At 51.2% G+C, this 14,216-nt stretch overlaps 2 protein-coding genes across 2 annotated transcripts; one reads left to right on the top strand and one right to left on the bottom strand.

The window, feature by feature from the left end:
- Positions 1-204: 204 nt before the first annotated feature.
- COCSUDRAFT_31222 (succinate-CoA ligase beta chain) lies at positions 205-3,561 on the bottom strand. The gene is made up of 11 exons (XM_005643876.1): positions 3,421-3,561; positions 2,957-3,067; positions 2,712-2,840; positions 2,460-2,607; positions 2,258-2,349; positions 1,962-2,072; positions 1,692-1,822; positions 1,276-1,444; positions 986-1,052; positions 817-872; positions 205-710 (listed from the first exon to the last, which is right to left on the bottom strand). Exons 1-11 carry the CDS (start codon positions 3,523-3,525, stop codon positions 564-566), a joined length of 1,266 nt encoding a protein of 421 aa, XP_005643933.1. The 5' UTR covers positions 3,526-3,561; the 3' UTR covers positions 205-563.
- A 443-nt stretch (positions 3,562-4,004) lies between these two features.
- COCSUDRAFT_44724 (hypothetical protein) lies at positions 4,005-14,050 on the top strand (the record flags this gene model as incomplete). The annotated part of the gene is made up of 24 exons (XM_005643875.1): positions 4,005-4,087; positions 4,199-4,367; positions 4,506-4,658; positions 4,736-4,872; positions 4,963-5,080; positions 5,517-5,700; positions 5,829-6,013; positions 6,561-6,809; positions 6,979-7,085; positions 7,946-8,120; positions 8,960-9,154; positions 9,553-9,714; positions 9,913-10,104; positions 10,298-10,356; positions 10,625-10,784; positions 10,932-11,081; positions 11,333-11,509; positions 11,824-11,967; positions 12,414-12,492; positions 12,758-12,866; positions 13,031-13,283; positions 13,387-13,537; positions 13,671-13,790; positions 13,980-14,050. The coding sequence occupies 24 exons, from the start codon at positions 4,005-4,007 to the stop codon at positions 14,048-14,050; spliced, it is 3,582 nt and encodes a 1,193-aa protein (XP_005643932.1).
- Positions 14,051-14,216: the final 166 nt, after the last annotated feature.

Below are 14,216 nucleotides of genomic sequence, written 5' to 3'. Positions count from 1 at the left end.
ATGCAGAGTGTTGCTTGAGACCTTTCTGTCTTTGTTGGGAGTCACAGGTGGCAGGAGCAAGTGCACTTCACGTGAAGAGGTGTACACATGTGCATGCCCTCAAGCTCAATTGAGATCTCGAAATATGAGCAAGCTAGCAGATCATAAGTTACTGCTGGACATGCAGATTGCGACGACGCCCTCAGCGCACCTTGAGCACAGAGAGAATGCAAGACGATATTAATAAAGCTACTGCGAACCCGCGTTCCACCTACGTAGGTATACATGCAACTGCGAGAATGCACTCACTTGGTGACACTTCATAATGTAGAATTTTAAACACCTCTTGAACAAAATATGTGGCATGACGAACAGTCACACGACCCAACAAAGACCTTAGACCCCGAGGCGGCTAACACTAATCTCTGTGAGACTCTTGGTTGTTTGCAGGACAAGACCTCTCAGCCAACTCATCGACTACAAGCCCCCAGAACAGTGATGCTAGTGATGATCTATGCCTTTCTGTCACGATAAGAATTCCTGCAAAAAGTATAGTACAGGCCAGCTCAGTCAGCTGCCAGCAGTCATTGGATGGACTTGACTGCCTTGGTTGCAGCATCGTCCAGGTCATCAGCTGCTATGATGTCCACATCGCTGTTGCTCAGGATCTCCTTGCCCTTCTCCACATTGGTGCCCTCTAACCTCACTATCAGGGGAACTGACACGCCCACCTGTGCACATCGAAGACCTCAGCACCTTCTGTGCCAAAGCCAGGACAGCACAGACATATCAGATCCCCCTCAGCTCAAGTGCAGAAGAGCTGGACGTGTTGCTCACCCCCTTTGCTGCGTTGACGATGCCAGCAGCGATGACATCGCACTTCATGATGCCACCTGCGCAGCATGATCCCTCAGACAGTGCAGAATGCTTGCGGCCTGAGCATCCATGTTGCTCTGTCCTTCGCTGCAATAGGCAATTGGAGACTGTGTAAGGTGTAGGTGCTCACCAAAGATGTTGACCATGATGGCCTTGACTTGGGGGTCTGATGTGAGGATTTTGAATGCCTCCACCACCTGCACAGACCAGGGACATTTCTCGAGTCAGTCTGCAATTTTTTTGGTATGGAAAGGCTTGTGGCATTAGTCAATACAATAGCTGACCCCTGTAAGGAGCTGCAAGGCACGATCATCAATTGCGGCAGTGTTGCATGGCAGTCCCTTGCCAACAAAGCTCTCTTCCAAGCACAGGACATCAACACAGCGGCTGCAAGCCAGCAGGGGAGTTGATGTAATAAACCTGCTGCTCGGAGGCATTGCCTCCCACGTCCAGGAAGTTGGCGGGGGATCCGCCATGCAGCTTGATGATGTCCATGGTCGCCATGGCCAGGCCAGCACCGTTGACCATGCAGCCGATGTTGCCGTCTAGCCCGATGTAGTTCAGATCAAACTTGCCCGCCGCCACCTCCCTGCGCACACACCAGACATCCCATTTGCTTCTCCCTCGTCTACAGTGCGTCAGATGAGCTTGACTAGGCGCTGGTCTCTCTCCCCCGGAGAGATACGCCAGGCTACTTTGTCTTCTGAACCTTTCCCGCAGATCAGGCCTTGCACAGTTCATTTTGTTTCCAAGCCATACACTTTCTGACAATCAGTCACAATGCATCAGAATTACGGACAGCGGAAGTATGCATGTCAGGGGGTGCATGCAGGCACCTGGGGTCCTCCTGGGACGAGTCCCGCTTGGCAAAGAGCTCCTTCTGCCTGAAGGCTGCGTTGTCATCGAAGCCCAGCTTCGCATCGGCTGCCACGAGGCGGCCATCTGTCGTCTCAGCCAGAGGATTCACCTGCAAGGAAATCCACATTGCTTGGTATGGAGAATGCATGGTCAAAAAGGCGCTGCTTTTGTGAAAGCGAAGAGGCCAAGATGGAATTAAGGCTGACAATGCAGTGATGTGTCTCGGGTATGTGCTTATGAACACACACCTCGACCATGGTGCAGTCGCTCTTCACAAAGGTCTCGTAGAGAGCCTTGATCTGGTCTGCCGCTGCCTTCTTGTCACCACTGACCTTCAGTGCCTCCACAGCTTGGTTGGCCTGTATGCAGCACCTCATATAGCTCACTCATATAGCTCACTGGACTTCCCAGCTGTCTTGATTAGATCAGGCTCGTTGATGGCATTTCCATGACATGCACATGCAGAGAGAGCACAGGTAATGGTAGACATGGCCAGCTAACATGGATGAGGGCAAGTGAAGGTCATTGGTAGGAATGTGGGCACCTGAGCGTCTGTAATGCCCTCGAAGATGTCAATGGTGATCTTTATGATCTTCTCTGGGTACTTCTCTGCCAGATCCTCAATGCTAGTCCCGCCTGCAGACGCACAGAATGTAAGCTTCATCCATGCATGGTGATTAGAACATCAAGCAATGAAGCAATTGTTGGGGTTGTGGTTAAGAAAAAGGAGGAGCCTGCATGTGCACCTTCGCTGCATGCAATGATCATGGGCCCTGCAGAAGCCCTGTCGAGCAGGATTGCAAAGTACATCTCGTTTGCAAAGCTCATCTTGTTGGCAATGTACAGGGTGTTGACAGGCTTCCCCGCTGGGCCAGTCTGCTTTGTGACAAGAACCTGCATGCACATATCACATCCGTGAGGAATCCCTTCCTATGTAGCAAGTGTCCATCAGGTTCATAATGCCTGCATTCACCAAGGAGAAAAGCTTGGATCAGTACCTGTCCAAGCATCTGCTCTGCCAGCTTGGGTGCCTCATCAACGCTGCAGATGTGCACCCCGCCTTGCAAGCCGCTCTTGAACTTGCCCAAGCCTCGTCCACCAGCCAGGATCTGACTCTTCACCACAACCTGTGTAGGGGGACCCAGATCAACGCCGTGAAAGGGGCTATCTGGGCTGCTCATGGTGTAATCAGATTTGCAAGAAAGAGATAGTGAGAAGCGAGAAAAATTTAATCATGACATACCTGGCCTTCTGCATCAGCCATCTTTTTTGCTGCTGGCAGCACTTCATCCAGCTTGAAGACTGGAATGCCAGGAGGAACATTGACCCCGTATTGGCTCATCAACTCAGCGCCCTGATACAGGCAAATCCAAACCAGCATCAAGAATCGATTCGAAGACTCTTCGAATGAGTAACTGATATTCCGATCGAGGCAGAATACACAAAAACCCTAAGGCGTCTTGAACACAGTGCGAAGGACAGCAGGCCCCCACAAGAGAAATACAATTGAATGGCATGTGGCATTATTGCCATCCATGCGAGGTTCAGCTGAAGGAGACAATGTCAAGTCCATGTTGTAGACTTGTAAAGGTGCCTCAGGTGCCAACACAGTCACGCCAGTACACGAGCAAAATCCACAGGAGATAGATTGTCCGAATATATATGTGGAACTATCGATCGCATTGTAGTTCTGACCAGTAGGCTGACCTGATACTCGTGGACATTGAGAAACCGCAGGTGTTGTAGCTGCATGCCATTCTTTCTCGATGCCTGCGATGCCCTGGTGAGGGCCCGGAGGCAAGATCCAAGCATGATTGCAAGTTTCTTGTACAGTGTGGACTGGAGAACTGCCTGAGCGAAGAATTGAAGTAAGTTACTTAAGCACTTCAAGTAACAGGACAGAACACTACTAATACAGTTGTAACGATTACTGATCTGTGGCGTTACCCACCCACGTGCCTGCTCACATCTTTCCTTGTTCGTTTCTGAAGGCAGTGGACTCTGTCCAAACAAAAATATGTATTCTTGAAGTGCTTAAGCATCCTTTGCGGTCCGTTCTGTGTCTTCATTACAGTCTTGCACAAACAGATCGCAACGCAATGCCCCAAGGTGAAAGACTCAAAAGCGCTCTGCTTCTCGATATAGCCCATGTTCAGTCACTACATGATAATATGGTGGAAAATGTATGTATTTATGATCAGTGCACAAGGTATCGTTCTGTTTGGACGATCCAAATCTCTGTAACCGCCAGTCACAATGTATGTCTTTGAGAGCGCCCCGTGGCTTGGAATATGCATCTTCGCTTTGAGCGGAATCTCATCGATTTCTCTGATAGTCAGCAGAAGATTACTGCCCTGTCATGGTCGCCAACGAGGTACTGCTAAATTTTGCAGCTTGTGCTGTTTATCGAAACAGTGCTGTTTATCGAATCAGGTGATCAGCCAGATTTTCATGACAGCGCAAAGTGATAATTTGCCGTTGACAGGCAGAAGATTGCGGCAGCTACCGCAGACAGGGTGATCTACCTGTTCGATGAAGGAGGCGAACTCAGGGACAGGTTCAGAACAAAACCAAATGATTCAGATGGGCACTTTGTTTATATGGTGTGGGGAATGGCGTTCTCTCAGGACTCAACAATATTGGCCACAGCGCAGGTGAGCTGAGCAAAAATGAAGATCTCACCTGTCCCTCAAAATAACTACTTACTGGAATTGTAACAAATGAGAACAAATGAACGAATGAACAAATGAAAAAAAAACCCAAAGAACTTAGCTGGTGCTTGCTACATGCAGAGCGATGGGGTGGTATTTGTGTATCGATTGGGACTGGAATGGGGAGAAAAGAAGAGTATCTGCGCCAAGTTCCCGGCCAACAGTCCTGTAACAAGTATTGTCTGGCCGCCAAACAATGCTGACCGCCTCTATTTTGGAGCGCTCGATGGAAAGGTGAGCTGCAACTGAATATTGCCATGTTTCCTACAAGTAGAGCATGCATGCATGACTTACGTGTCATGGTGTCGCAGGTGAGGGTTGGTCATCTGGAAACCAACAAGACTGAGGTCGTGTCAGGTAATTTGGAGGCAAGTGCGATCTTGACACTTGCTGCCAATGGAAAAGGCGATGCTGTCATTTCTGGGCATGAAGATGGTCGCATCTGCAGGTAAGGCCCTCATATCACCATTCTTAAATGCTCAGGACAGCTCAATATTTCACAGTTTTGGACACTTGAGGGGGTTCCAATGTCACACAGGTATGACCTGAGCCGGACATCAGGAGATGACAACATGCAAGTGATGGTGCGGCATTCATGTTCGGTTGAGGTTCTGGCATGGGGTGATGTCATCCTGGCAGCTGGCCCAGACTGCAAGGTGGCAGACTCTTTGAAATCCAAACATGCTCTTAAAAGTGCATGAAAGACAGGCCTGTACAGGTACATGAGTTTGTGAACCTGTGAGAAGTGACAAGCAACTTACATGTAGGTGGCTCTGTATACAGCGACCGGAAATCTGTTGCATGTCTTTGAAGCAAGAGATGGGTTGAGGCTGAGCCCAGCCACGGCTGCAGCTTTCAGTCCCTCAGGCCGAGGGATTTTAGTAGGCAGCCAAACGGCAATCGCTGCATACAGCAGGCTGCCTAACAATACTTGGGCAGTTTCTCAGGCACTCGAGGTGTGAATTTTTTGTGAGCTTACTTCTCGCAGGGCCTCCTATATCAGGATACACAAAAAACATGGACTCTGTGGCTGAGATGGCCCGCTCCTGACCCAGTCATAGTATGCATCATAGTCTGCAAATGTCCATGCAGGTGGAGAGTTTGCATGGCACAACTGCCATGTGTTGGTCCCCCGACAGCAACTATGTTGTCCTGGGAACACTTTCTGGCGGTGTCATGCTCTATTCAACCTGCCTCAAGCGACAGCTCTACAAAGATAATTTTGAGATCACTTACTCTAGCCTCAGCAAGGCAAGTGTCCAGCACAGGCCCACAGGTATGACATTGTCTTTGTTTGTCACAGACCCAGCAGTTTGCGAGCCATCCTTCTTGCATGCGTGAGGACAAACTTGCTTAGAAAAATGCATGCGCATGATGCACAAAGTATTGTGGTTGTCCTGGCAGGTCAAAGCGTAGCGATGGCGTCCTCCCTTGGGCAGTCCATTTCCAATATTGATATCTACCAGGACCGCTATGTGGTAGCTAGGACTTCCAAAAGCCTTGTTCTTGGGGACCTCACCAGAAAGGTGACTGGAGAGATCCTATGGGGAGGGAAAGGGAAGCAGCGCTTCTATTTCGGCAATCCCGAGGTAACCTAGCAACACCACATGCATGCGCACAACATTGCAATGGAGCATGCGCAGCTACCTCTCACAACCATGGTGCTTCCTATGGAAGTGATGAACACATGCGTCTGCATGCCATCATGTGAGAAATCTCATTTCGACCTGTGATGTCGATGTCCAGGTGTGTGGCATTTATGACTCTGGCGAGCTTTCTGTGGTGGAATATGGCAGCAGCGAGGTGCTGGGGTCATGTAGAGTCTCTCGCGTCAGCCATTACATATTGTCCATCAGCCTGCAATCACACCTTTGTCCAAAGGCTTGCATTGTTGCCCATCTGGAGGGCAAGAGGAGCATCAAAGTGACAGAACTGGTATCTGGCGCAACCCTGGCTTCATTTGAACATGCTGCCAAAGTGGATTGGCTGGTAAGCTCCATGACTCCTTCTCCCATGCACAGCAGCACTACAGCACCATATTTTTGTAGCTAATTAACATGGTGTTCAGAGGGTGCATCGGGGTGGCAGTGAGATGGTATATGCTGCTGACAGAATGATGTGCCTGACTGCTTGCAGGAATTGAATGCATCGGCGTCCCACCTTCTGTTCAGGGACCAGCATGCCAGCCTGCACATGCTTTATCTTGCTACCGCCAAAAACGTGCTCCTATTGGAGCGCTGTTCTTACTGCCAGTGGGTGCCTAGTCTGGACGTCATTGTGGCCCAGTCAGGCGGCACGCTGCATGTGTGGTACTCTGCTCGCTGCCCAGGCAGCGTTGCCACTGCTGCAGTGCAAGGCGCAGTTGACAGCATCATCAATTTCCAGGTGATTATAAAGTCCGCGCATGATGAAACTGCCGTCTAAAGGATAGATGTGCGTCTGCATGCATTCCTCAAGCCTGGTCAAAACTTGTGGACCCTGGTTGCGACCCTCCTGAAGAAGCCATCCATCCTCCAGAAAAATGTGCGTGGAAATTTGTTGGGTGCTGCTGCAGGGTAAGGTGGAGGTTGTGCTCACAGAAGGAAGCAGAAAAGAAGCACATAGGTTGGACCCAGCCCTCATCCGATTTGGGCAGACGCTGGCTGCAGGAAGCACAAGAGAGTGAGTGTACATGTCCCTCTTGTGTGCCCACAGGCGCATGCAACACAAACTTCTGCATTCACTTCCGAAAATTTCGTTGTCATCGCTGAAACATCCTCGTAGGGCTTACGGCATTGTGGCTGCCCTGCTGGGACCACCAAACAAGGTGATGTGGCAGATGGTGACAGAGACAGCACAGTCACAGAAGGACCTTTCCATGCTCGGACTGTGCCATGAAAGGATGGGCAATTCTGAACACGCTCTGCGTGTGCGCCAGGTGAAACATCTCCACCAAATTTGACGGCCGTGTATGCATGGCAAATTACCTTTGTATTTGGGCAATGGCATGCATGCAATATGGCCTCCCTTGAACTGTGGTGGTGCTTCTTCTGACAGCGATTCACCCATATGCAGAACTTGGTAAATCTCTCACAAAGTATCAAATTGTCCCTGTGCACAGCTCCAGGAGAGGGCGCAGGCTGAGGGATGGGCTGCTGGAGATACCAGGCTCGCTGTTGCTCTGGCACAGCTGTCCCAGCAATGGGGTATTGCAGAGGAGCTGTTGCTTGGCCAGGGGGAGGCAGGATCAGCTGTGGAAATGTACAGGGGCCTCGGCATGCTAAAGGATGCAGTCAGGTTTGATCATTGCTTCCAGCAGTTCAGATCACAAGACATTATAAAGTGCAGCAGGAGATTTTGGGATGGCCATTCTGGACCATAACCTAGTCCTTGAGGACTGGAATGATAATGATAACGATAAAAATAACGATAACGATAACGATAACGATAACGATAACGATAACGATAACGATAACGATAACGATAACGATAACGATAACGATAATGATTCTGGACCAAAGTTGCTGCTGCTTTTTGTGCAGGGTTGCTGACATGGCAAAACAATCTTCGCTGGAGCAGCTCGTGAGTGATCTTGTTGAGCAGTTGTCAAGGGATGGCGACTTTGGAGAAGCGGCCAGTGTCCTGCTCAAGCAGGGCAACCTGCAAGCGGCCATGGAGTACTTCTTGAAAGCTGGCATGCCTGATCAGGCAGCACAGGTGTGGACATCTGTTCCTGTCAGCCGCATGACAGCTCCCTTGTCACGCCTAATTAGTTACGTTTGATTTTTTAATAGCCATTTGCCTCTGGACCTGGCATGCACGCATGCAATGCAATCTCTCCTGTGAGTTGCAGCTGTTGGCATTGCGCTGACCACTTGGCAATTGCAGGCTGTGCTTCAAAGTGGTGTTTTGGAGGGTGCACTAGGAACAGGATCTCTAGTCAGCGCACTCGAAACAGCAGGACTGCACGAGCTTGCAGGCGATCTTTTGTTGAAGCAGCAGAAGATACCAGAAGCTCTTGCAGCCTTCCAAATGTGCGCACCTCTCCAGCAACTTGTTCTCCTATGAAACGAACATCTTTAGTCTATCTTGTGCTGCCGTTAAACGTCTGCATCTTTGCTGTAAATGAGGCGGCATCGATTGTATTGCCGTGTGGCAGGGCGTGTGCATATGACAAGGCTGTAAAGCTGGCTTTGAAGCATCAGCCAGGCAAAGTAGCAGCGCTGCATCATGAGTGGGCACAATGGCTGCTAACACGAGGGGAAACAGAGATGGCCGTCCAGCACTTTCTGGAGGCTGGTGACAGATCGGCTGCTGTGGACGCTGCACTGTCTGCCAAGCACTTTGACACTGCAGCCGGAATCATACAGGAGGAGGTAATTATCCTTGCTCTGCTCAAGCCGCATCTGTTCTGGTCTGTTCTTTCAAATATTGTAATCTATGGATGATTTTCATGCCCCGATGGTCTCTGACAAGGCATGCATAAAATCTCTTGCCACATGACCTGGTCCACCCAATGGTAACGTGCTCAAAGCTGCCGATGCTCTTTGCTGCAGGACACCCGGACAGCAGTGCCGCTGTGCAGGCGGCTAGCAGCTGGCTACGAAGCTTCCCGGCAGCTGGAAAGTGCAGAGCATTGGTACATCAGAGCGGGGCTTCCCAAGGAGGCCGCGCAGATGTGGCTGCGCGCCAAATGCTGGCCACAAGCCGTGCATGCGGCATCACAGCACCTGTCTGACACAGCTGCCCATGTGCGCGCCGTATCCCTTTATGATCTGGCGCATGTATGCCAGGTCACGTCACTGACACAGTTCAAAGACAGCTATGGCTATGCTCTGATAGAGGAGGCCCCGGCTGGCAGGGGTGGTATTAACACTGAGCACCGTGCCCATGGTTGTGCCGCATGTGCTGTATGCACTCGCTCTCCAAGACTTGCGTCTAGTCATACCAAGCATTTCTTTTATTACACTGTTCTTTTGTGTCTTGCATGGATCTGGCGAGTCGATCAAGGGATAGGAGTATGTGGCGGCCTTCACCTGCCGCTAGTCTGCAGACGCACCGTGCCTCTAGCAGGAAAATCGTGCTTTGAATATTACCCCATGACTGTTAGCGATAGCAATAGATCATGATGGTGGGGGTGGTTTTGCAGGAGCTGTTTGTGGTGCATGCAAAAAGGCTGGAGGCACAGAGGAGGTGGCAGGATGCGGAGAGCGCCTGGGTGGCGGTTGGAGAGCCCGCGCAGGCAGTGGCAATGCATCGTCGCAACAACGATTTTGCCGCCATGTTCCGTGCAGTCCGTCAGCACCAGCCTGTACGCCTCGCCTCTACGTTATTGCTTTGATGCATGCATATGCTGCCATTATGGCTTTTCCCTGCCCTGAAATGCAAGTGGCAGAACAAAGCCCCTGCTGAATTTTCCGGAAACTGCCTTGCACTGTCTGCTTTGTGGCAGTAGACTAGAAGGAGTACATCGCCTTGCTGCCTTGTGAAGCATTCCAGTGTTACGCAGGAGAGGTTGGCAGACACGCATGCGCAATTGGCGCGAGAGATGGAAGCAGCCGGGGATCTGAAAGGGGCTGAGGCACATTTTGTGGAGGCGGGGCATTGGCGAGGAGCTGCTGACATGTACGCAAAACACCACTCATGGGAGGACGCACTGCGGATCGCCAAAAGTCACGGCGGCACTGCAGCCCATGACCAGGTGGGACCTTAGATGCAGACTTCTGCATGTTGGTGGTATCATGACCTGGCCTTGGCGAGCAGATGCATCACTGGAAGCTCAATGCTGAGTCCTTGTGCCTGGTGGAACTGTATCTTCTTGTTTCAGAATTGAATAGGTGAGAACAGACTGATGCGCCAAAGGAGGGGTCAATTGTTGGCATGATGGCGTGCAGGTGGCAATTGCATGGGCATCAAGCTGCAGTCCCCAGAAAGCAGTTGCAATTCTGGCCAGGTTAGACTTGCTCGAGGCTGCCATAGATGCCGCCCTGAGCGCTGAGAATTTCCAGCATGCCTTTGACGTGGCGAGCGCTGCTGTCCCAGCTCTGGTGCCAGAAGTGCACCTCAGACATGCAATCTACTTGGAAGACCAAGGCGAGCTCCTCAAATCCTCCTAAAATCTCAGCTATATCTGTAGCTTTTTGCGCCTGCCTGACATTGTTCTAAAAATAAGCACATTTGTATTCACAGTATTCATTCTTCTGTATGTAACACTTGAAGAGGTGTGCAGGGCATTGGAAGAATGCAGAGCAGGAGTTCCTGTTGGCAGGGCAGCCAAAGGAGGCGCTTGAGATGTGGCTGTACCAGAAGAACTGGGCAGTCGCGCGCCAGCTGTGCCAGCAGCACTACCCCTCTGGCATGCACAGTGTAGTGGACGCTCAGGTAGATAAGGTCCCCCTCTGCAGCAAAACCTCAGGCATACTCTTGCCCTCTCCCGGTGCTGAGGTTTGCCGCAGAATCTGAGTACCTGCTCCTCTAGCAAGCAGGTACGGTATCAACGGATGCAATTCAAGGGGCACTGGTGTGCAGGCAAGAGTGGCTCGTGAGGAGGGGGACGTTGCGCATGCAGAGGCTCTGTTCCTTGAGATCGGGCAGCCGCAAGTGGCGCTGCAGATGCACCAGGAAGCAGGGGACTGGGACGCTGCTCTGCGGCTGGCAGAGCAGCACCTGCCCTCCATGGTGAGGCTTCTCCCCAACCTTGATCTTCAAAAAAGGAGCCCCTTTTTATAGAGCTGCCTGATGATCCCCCCAGAGCTTGCATTTTCAGTTGAGACTCTGGAAGGTGTCATTGCGGTTGCGGTTGTATAGAGCATCCTCACACGATGCAAAACTTGTGGATGGGTGCAAGCATGCCTCGGATAGTTTCTCATAGTGACTTTCTTGGAGCTGGCCTCGGCTGTGCTTAGAAAATTCCATCTGTGCTACAACAGGTGCCACAGATCCAGGCCAGGATGCAGCCTGCAGCACTGGAGCCGCCGCAGCCGGCTGAGAGTCCGCTTGTAACTCATGCTGAAGCGTTGGAGGCTGAGGGCAGCTGGGCCAAGGCGATTGATGCCTACCTGTCCATCACTCAGCAGCACATCAGCGACCAAGATCGCCAGATCGAGGTAGATTTGCTGGGCTCTTACAGAGATTGCTTAGCATGCGTACTCTGAAGCAGTCCTCATGGCCTTCTGTCTGTGCCCACATGTTCAATTGGAACATGGGAGTGGCAGTTATAGAGTGTTCATGGGCCGGTTTGATGACTCAGGAGCTGATATAAAATTGCCGTTGTGCTCCCCTTTTCTTGACTACTTAGCAGGTTTGCAGTGGTTTGACCTGCCAAAGAACCAACCTATGAATCAAGAAAGACGCCTAGTCAAGACAGCAAAATCATTTACAACCTTTGGTCAAGTTCTGAAGTGATACGCCATGCTTGCAGATGTGGGGTCGGGCGCTGAAGATTGCAGAGACCAAGATGCATTCCAGGCTGGCGGAAGTGGCTGCCACAATAGGCCGCAGGCTGCAGCGTCTGGGGCAGTTTGAACAGGCCGGCGAGCTGCTCATGGGCGCCCAAGATAACAAGGTAACCTTCCTCTTACTGCATCTGACCGACATGCTCACACGCTGTCAGCATGCATGACCCTCCAAACCTCATCTTGTTTTTAAACAAGATGAGGTTTGAGACAAAGACAAGGACAAGATCATCCTGCTGACAAAGCACCTGCCATGTCTCTTGACGGTTGCTTTACATGGTAACATTTCCTCCTGTAAAGAAGACATCCATCAATAATGTAGTATATTGGGAATCCATATGACTGGTATAGGAAGTGGAAGAAACGAGAAGACTGGAGGGCAATAATCCAGGTGTTGCTTGACGTACCTAGTCCTTGAGGACTGGAAAACGTGTAATAATAATTAAGAATATAATAATAATGTAGTCTCATCGAGTCACACATGTGGGGCCAGGGTGCCGTGGAGGCTTTCTTGTTGGGTTCGTTGTTTGAGAGGGCGCGGGCTGCGGCTGGGCAGGACAATGCGCTGCGCATGGCTGTGGAGCATGCACATCTGCGCTGTGGCGTTCCCACCGCAGCCGAACTGCTGGAAGCAGGTGAGAATGAGAGCCTGTATTGCTGGCTCCAAAGATATGGACTGGCTGACCGACAACCATTGACTTGACCTTGTGTAAAGACTGTTTGACTTTGCACCGTTGCAAAGGCATCCAGCAGGGATTGTGCGTATTGAAAGAGCACGAAGAGCTCCATTTGTCATTGCCATCCCTAGGATGAAAGCGCAATCGCAATCAGAGGTGATGACTGAGCAGCATGAGGCGCTGTTCATTCTGTTCTTGATGACAGACAGAATGGATGGTGCAGGAGGAGCACACATGGCCCTGCCAGTCTACGCAGATGCTGGACGTTGGGAGCTGGTGCATGACGTGGCAGCCAACCTTGACAGCGCCACCAGAGATGACTACCTCATCAGGTAATATTACTCTTCGCAGCGCACCTCAAATATACAGCCTGCAGACCAAATGCTGACATGCCAACGACTACAAGAGTCCAATAACAGCAGAAGACCGCCTCGCTTGCTTGCTCAACTGTGAGTGTATTCAAATGCATCCGTTGACTTGGGGTGTTCGTTGGCAGGCATGTGACTGACCTGATGCACCAGGAGCAGCCAGATCAGGCAGCACCAGTCCTGGCGCACTATGGAGCTCCCAAGGCAGCCGGATTATACCCTTTCTACCAGAGCATAGCCCAAGCGCTGCTCAGCAAAGTGCTGCGGACTGCAACGGGGAAGAGCGCAGTGGAGACGGCTTTTTCGGCATGCCACAGGTTCCTTCATGGTCTGTTGGTGGATGCCAATGGCGCCACACTGCATCACGACCCTGCAAAGCAGGTCAGGCATCTTTGCGATTATAGTTTCGACCTTGCACATGTAATGGTGCTGAGATGATCGTATTCAAGGCTTGAAGTTCTGAAGGCATGTGGGAATGTGGCAGGGCTTACGCAATGCATGGGAAGCTGTGCACTACAGCCTGCTTCACAGTAGATCCGTCAGGAAGGGCTGGCACTTGCTGGCTGCCAAGCAAGCCACATCTTTGCTGCGCTTCTGTGTGTTCATTCCTGCCGACTGGGCCTATGCTACAGCTGGTGCGCCTGCTCTTCCTATTTCTCCCACCTTCCTTGCAACAGCTCTAAAATTGTGCACTTGAGAGTGTGCCTGTTTTCCTGCTTGTGACATGCAAATCCTCACTGCTGAAATGCTAGCATGCATGATGCGCAGGGCTGGCATGGAGGGATGCAGGCGCAGCAAACATGGCGCTCCTATTCCTGAATCGCTTCCTTGACATAGCGGAGGCCATTGAAGATGGGCTTGCAGGCATAAAGCTAGGGCCAATCCAGGGTGCAGACTTGCCAGGCCATACTCCACTGCCACAGAAGCATTCCCTCAGCGAAAGACAGAAAGATGAGGTGACCCATCTATGACATTCAAGGGCAAACAGCATAGTGCATCTTGAACATGCCAATGTGCCGAGTATTTACATTTCTCAGGAGCTTCTTGACTCTTTGAAGATATCACTATGTTGCGCAGGTGCGGGAGTGGGTGATCGCAGCTTCCTTGGATCCCAAAATCTCACAATCACCAAATCAGCGCAGTTGTGAGTCATGCGGAGCGGACACCTATGAGGCCAGTCTTTCATGCCACCGGTGTGGGGCCCACAGCGAGCAATGCACCATTACAGGCAAGTGCGAATTGGAATTTGCAGATGCGCCATCTGTGCTTGTGACTGAGTGCATTCCTTGCCAGTCTCAGGCTACCAAGTTGTGT

This window comes from Coccomyxa subellipsoidea (assembly GCF_000258705.1).
Source record: "Coccomyxa subellipsoidea C-169, whole genome shotgun sequence".
NCBI lineage: Eukaryota > Viridiplantae > Chlorophyta > Trebouxiophyceae > Coccomyxaceae > Coccomyxa > Coccomyxa subellipsoidea.
The sequence above is the reverse complement of the archived record's forward strand: the minus strand, read 5'-3'. Positions and strand labels throughout refer to the sequence as shown.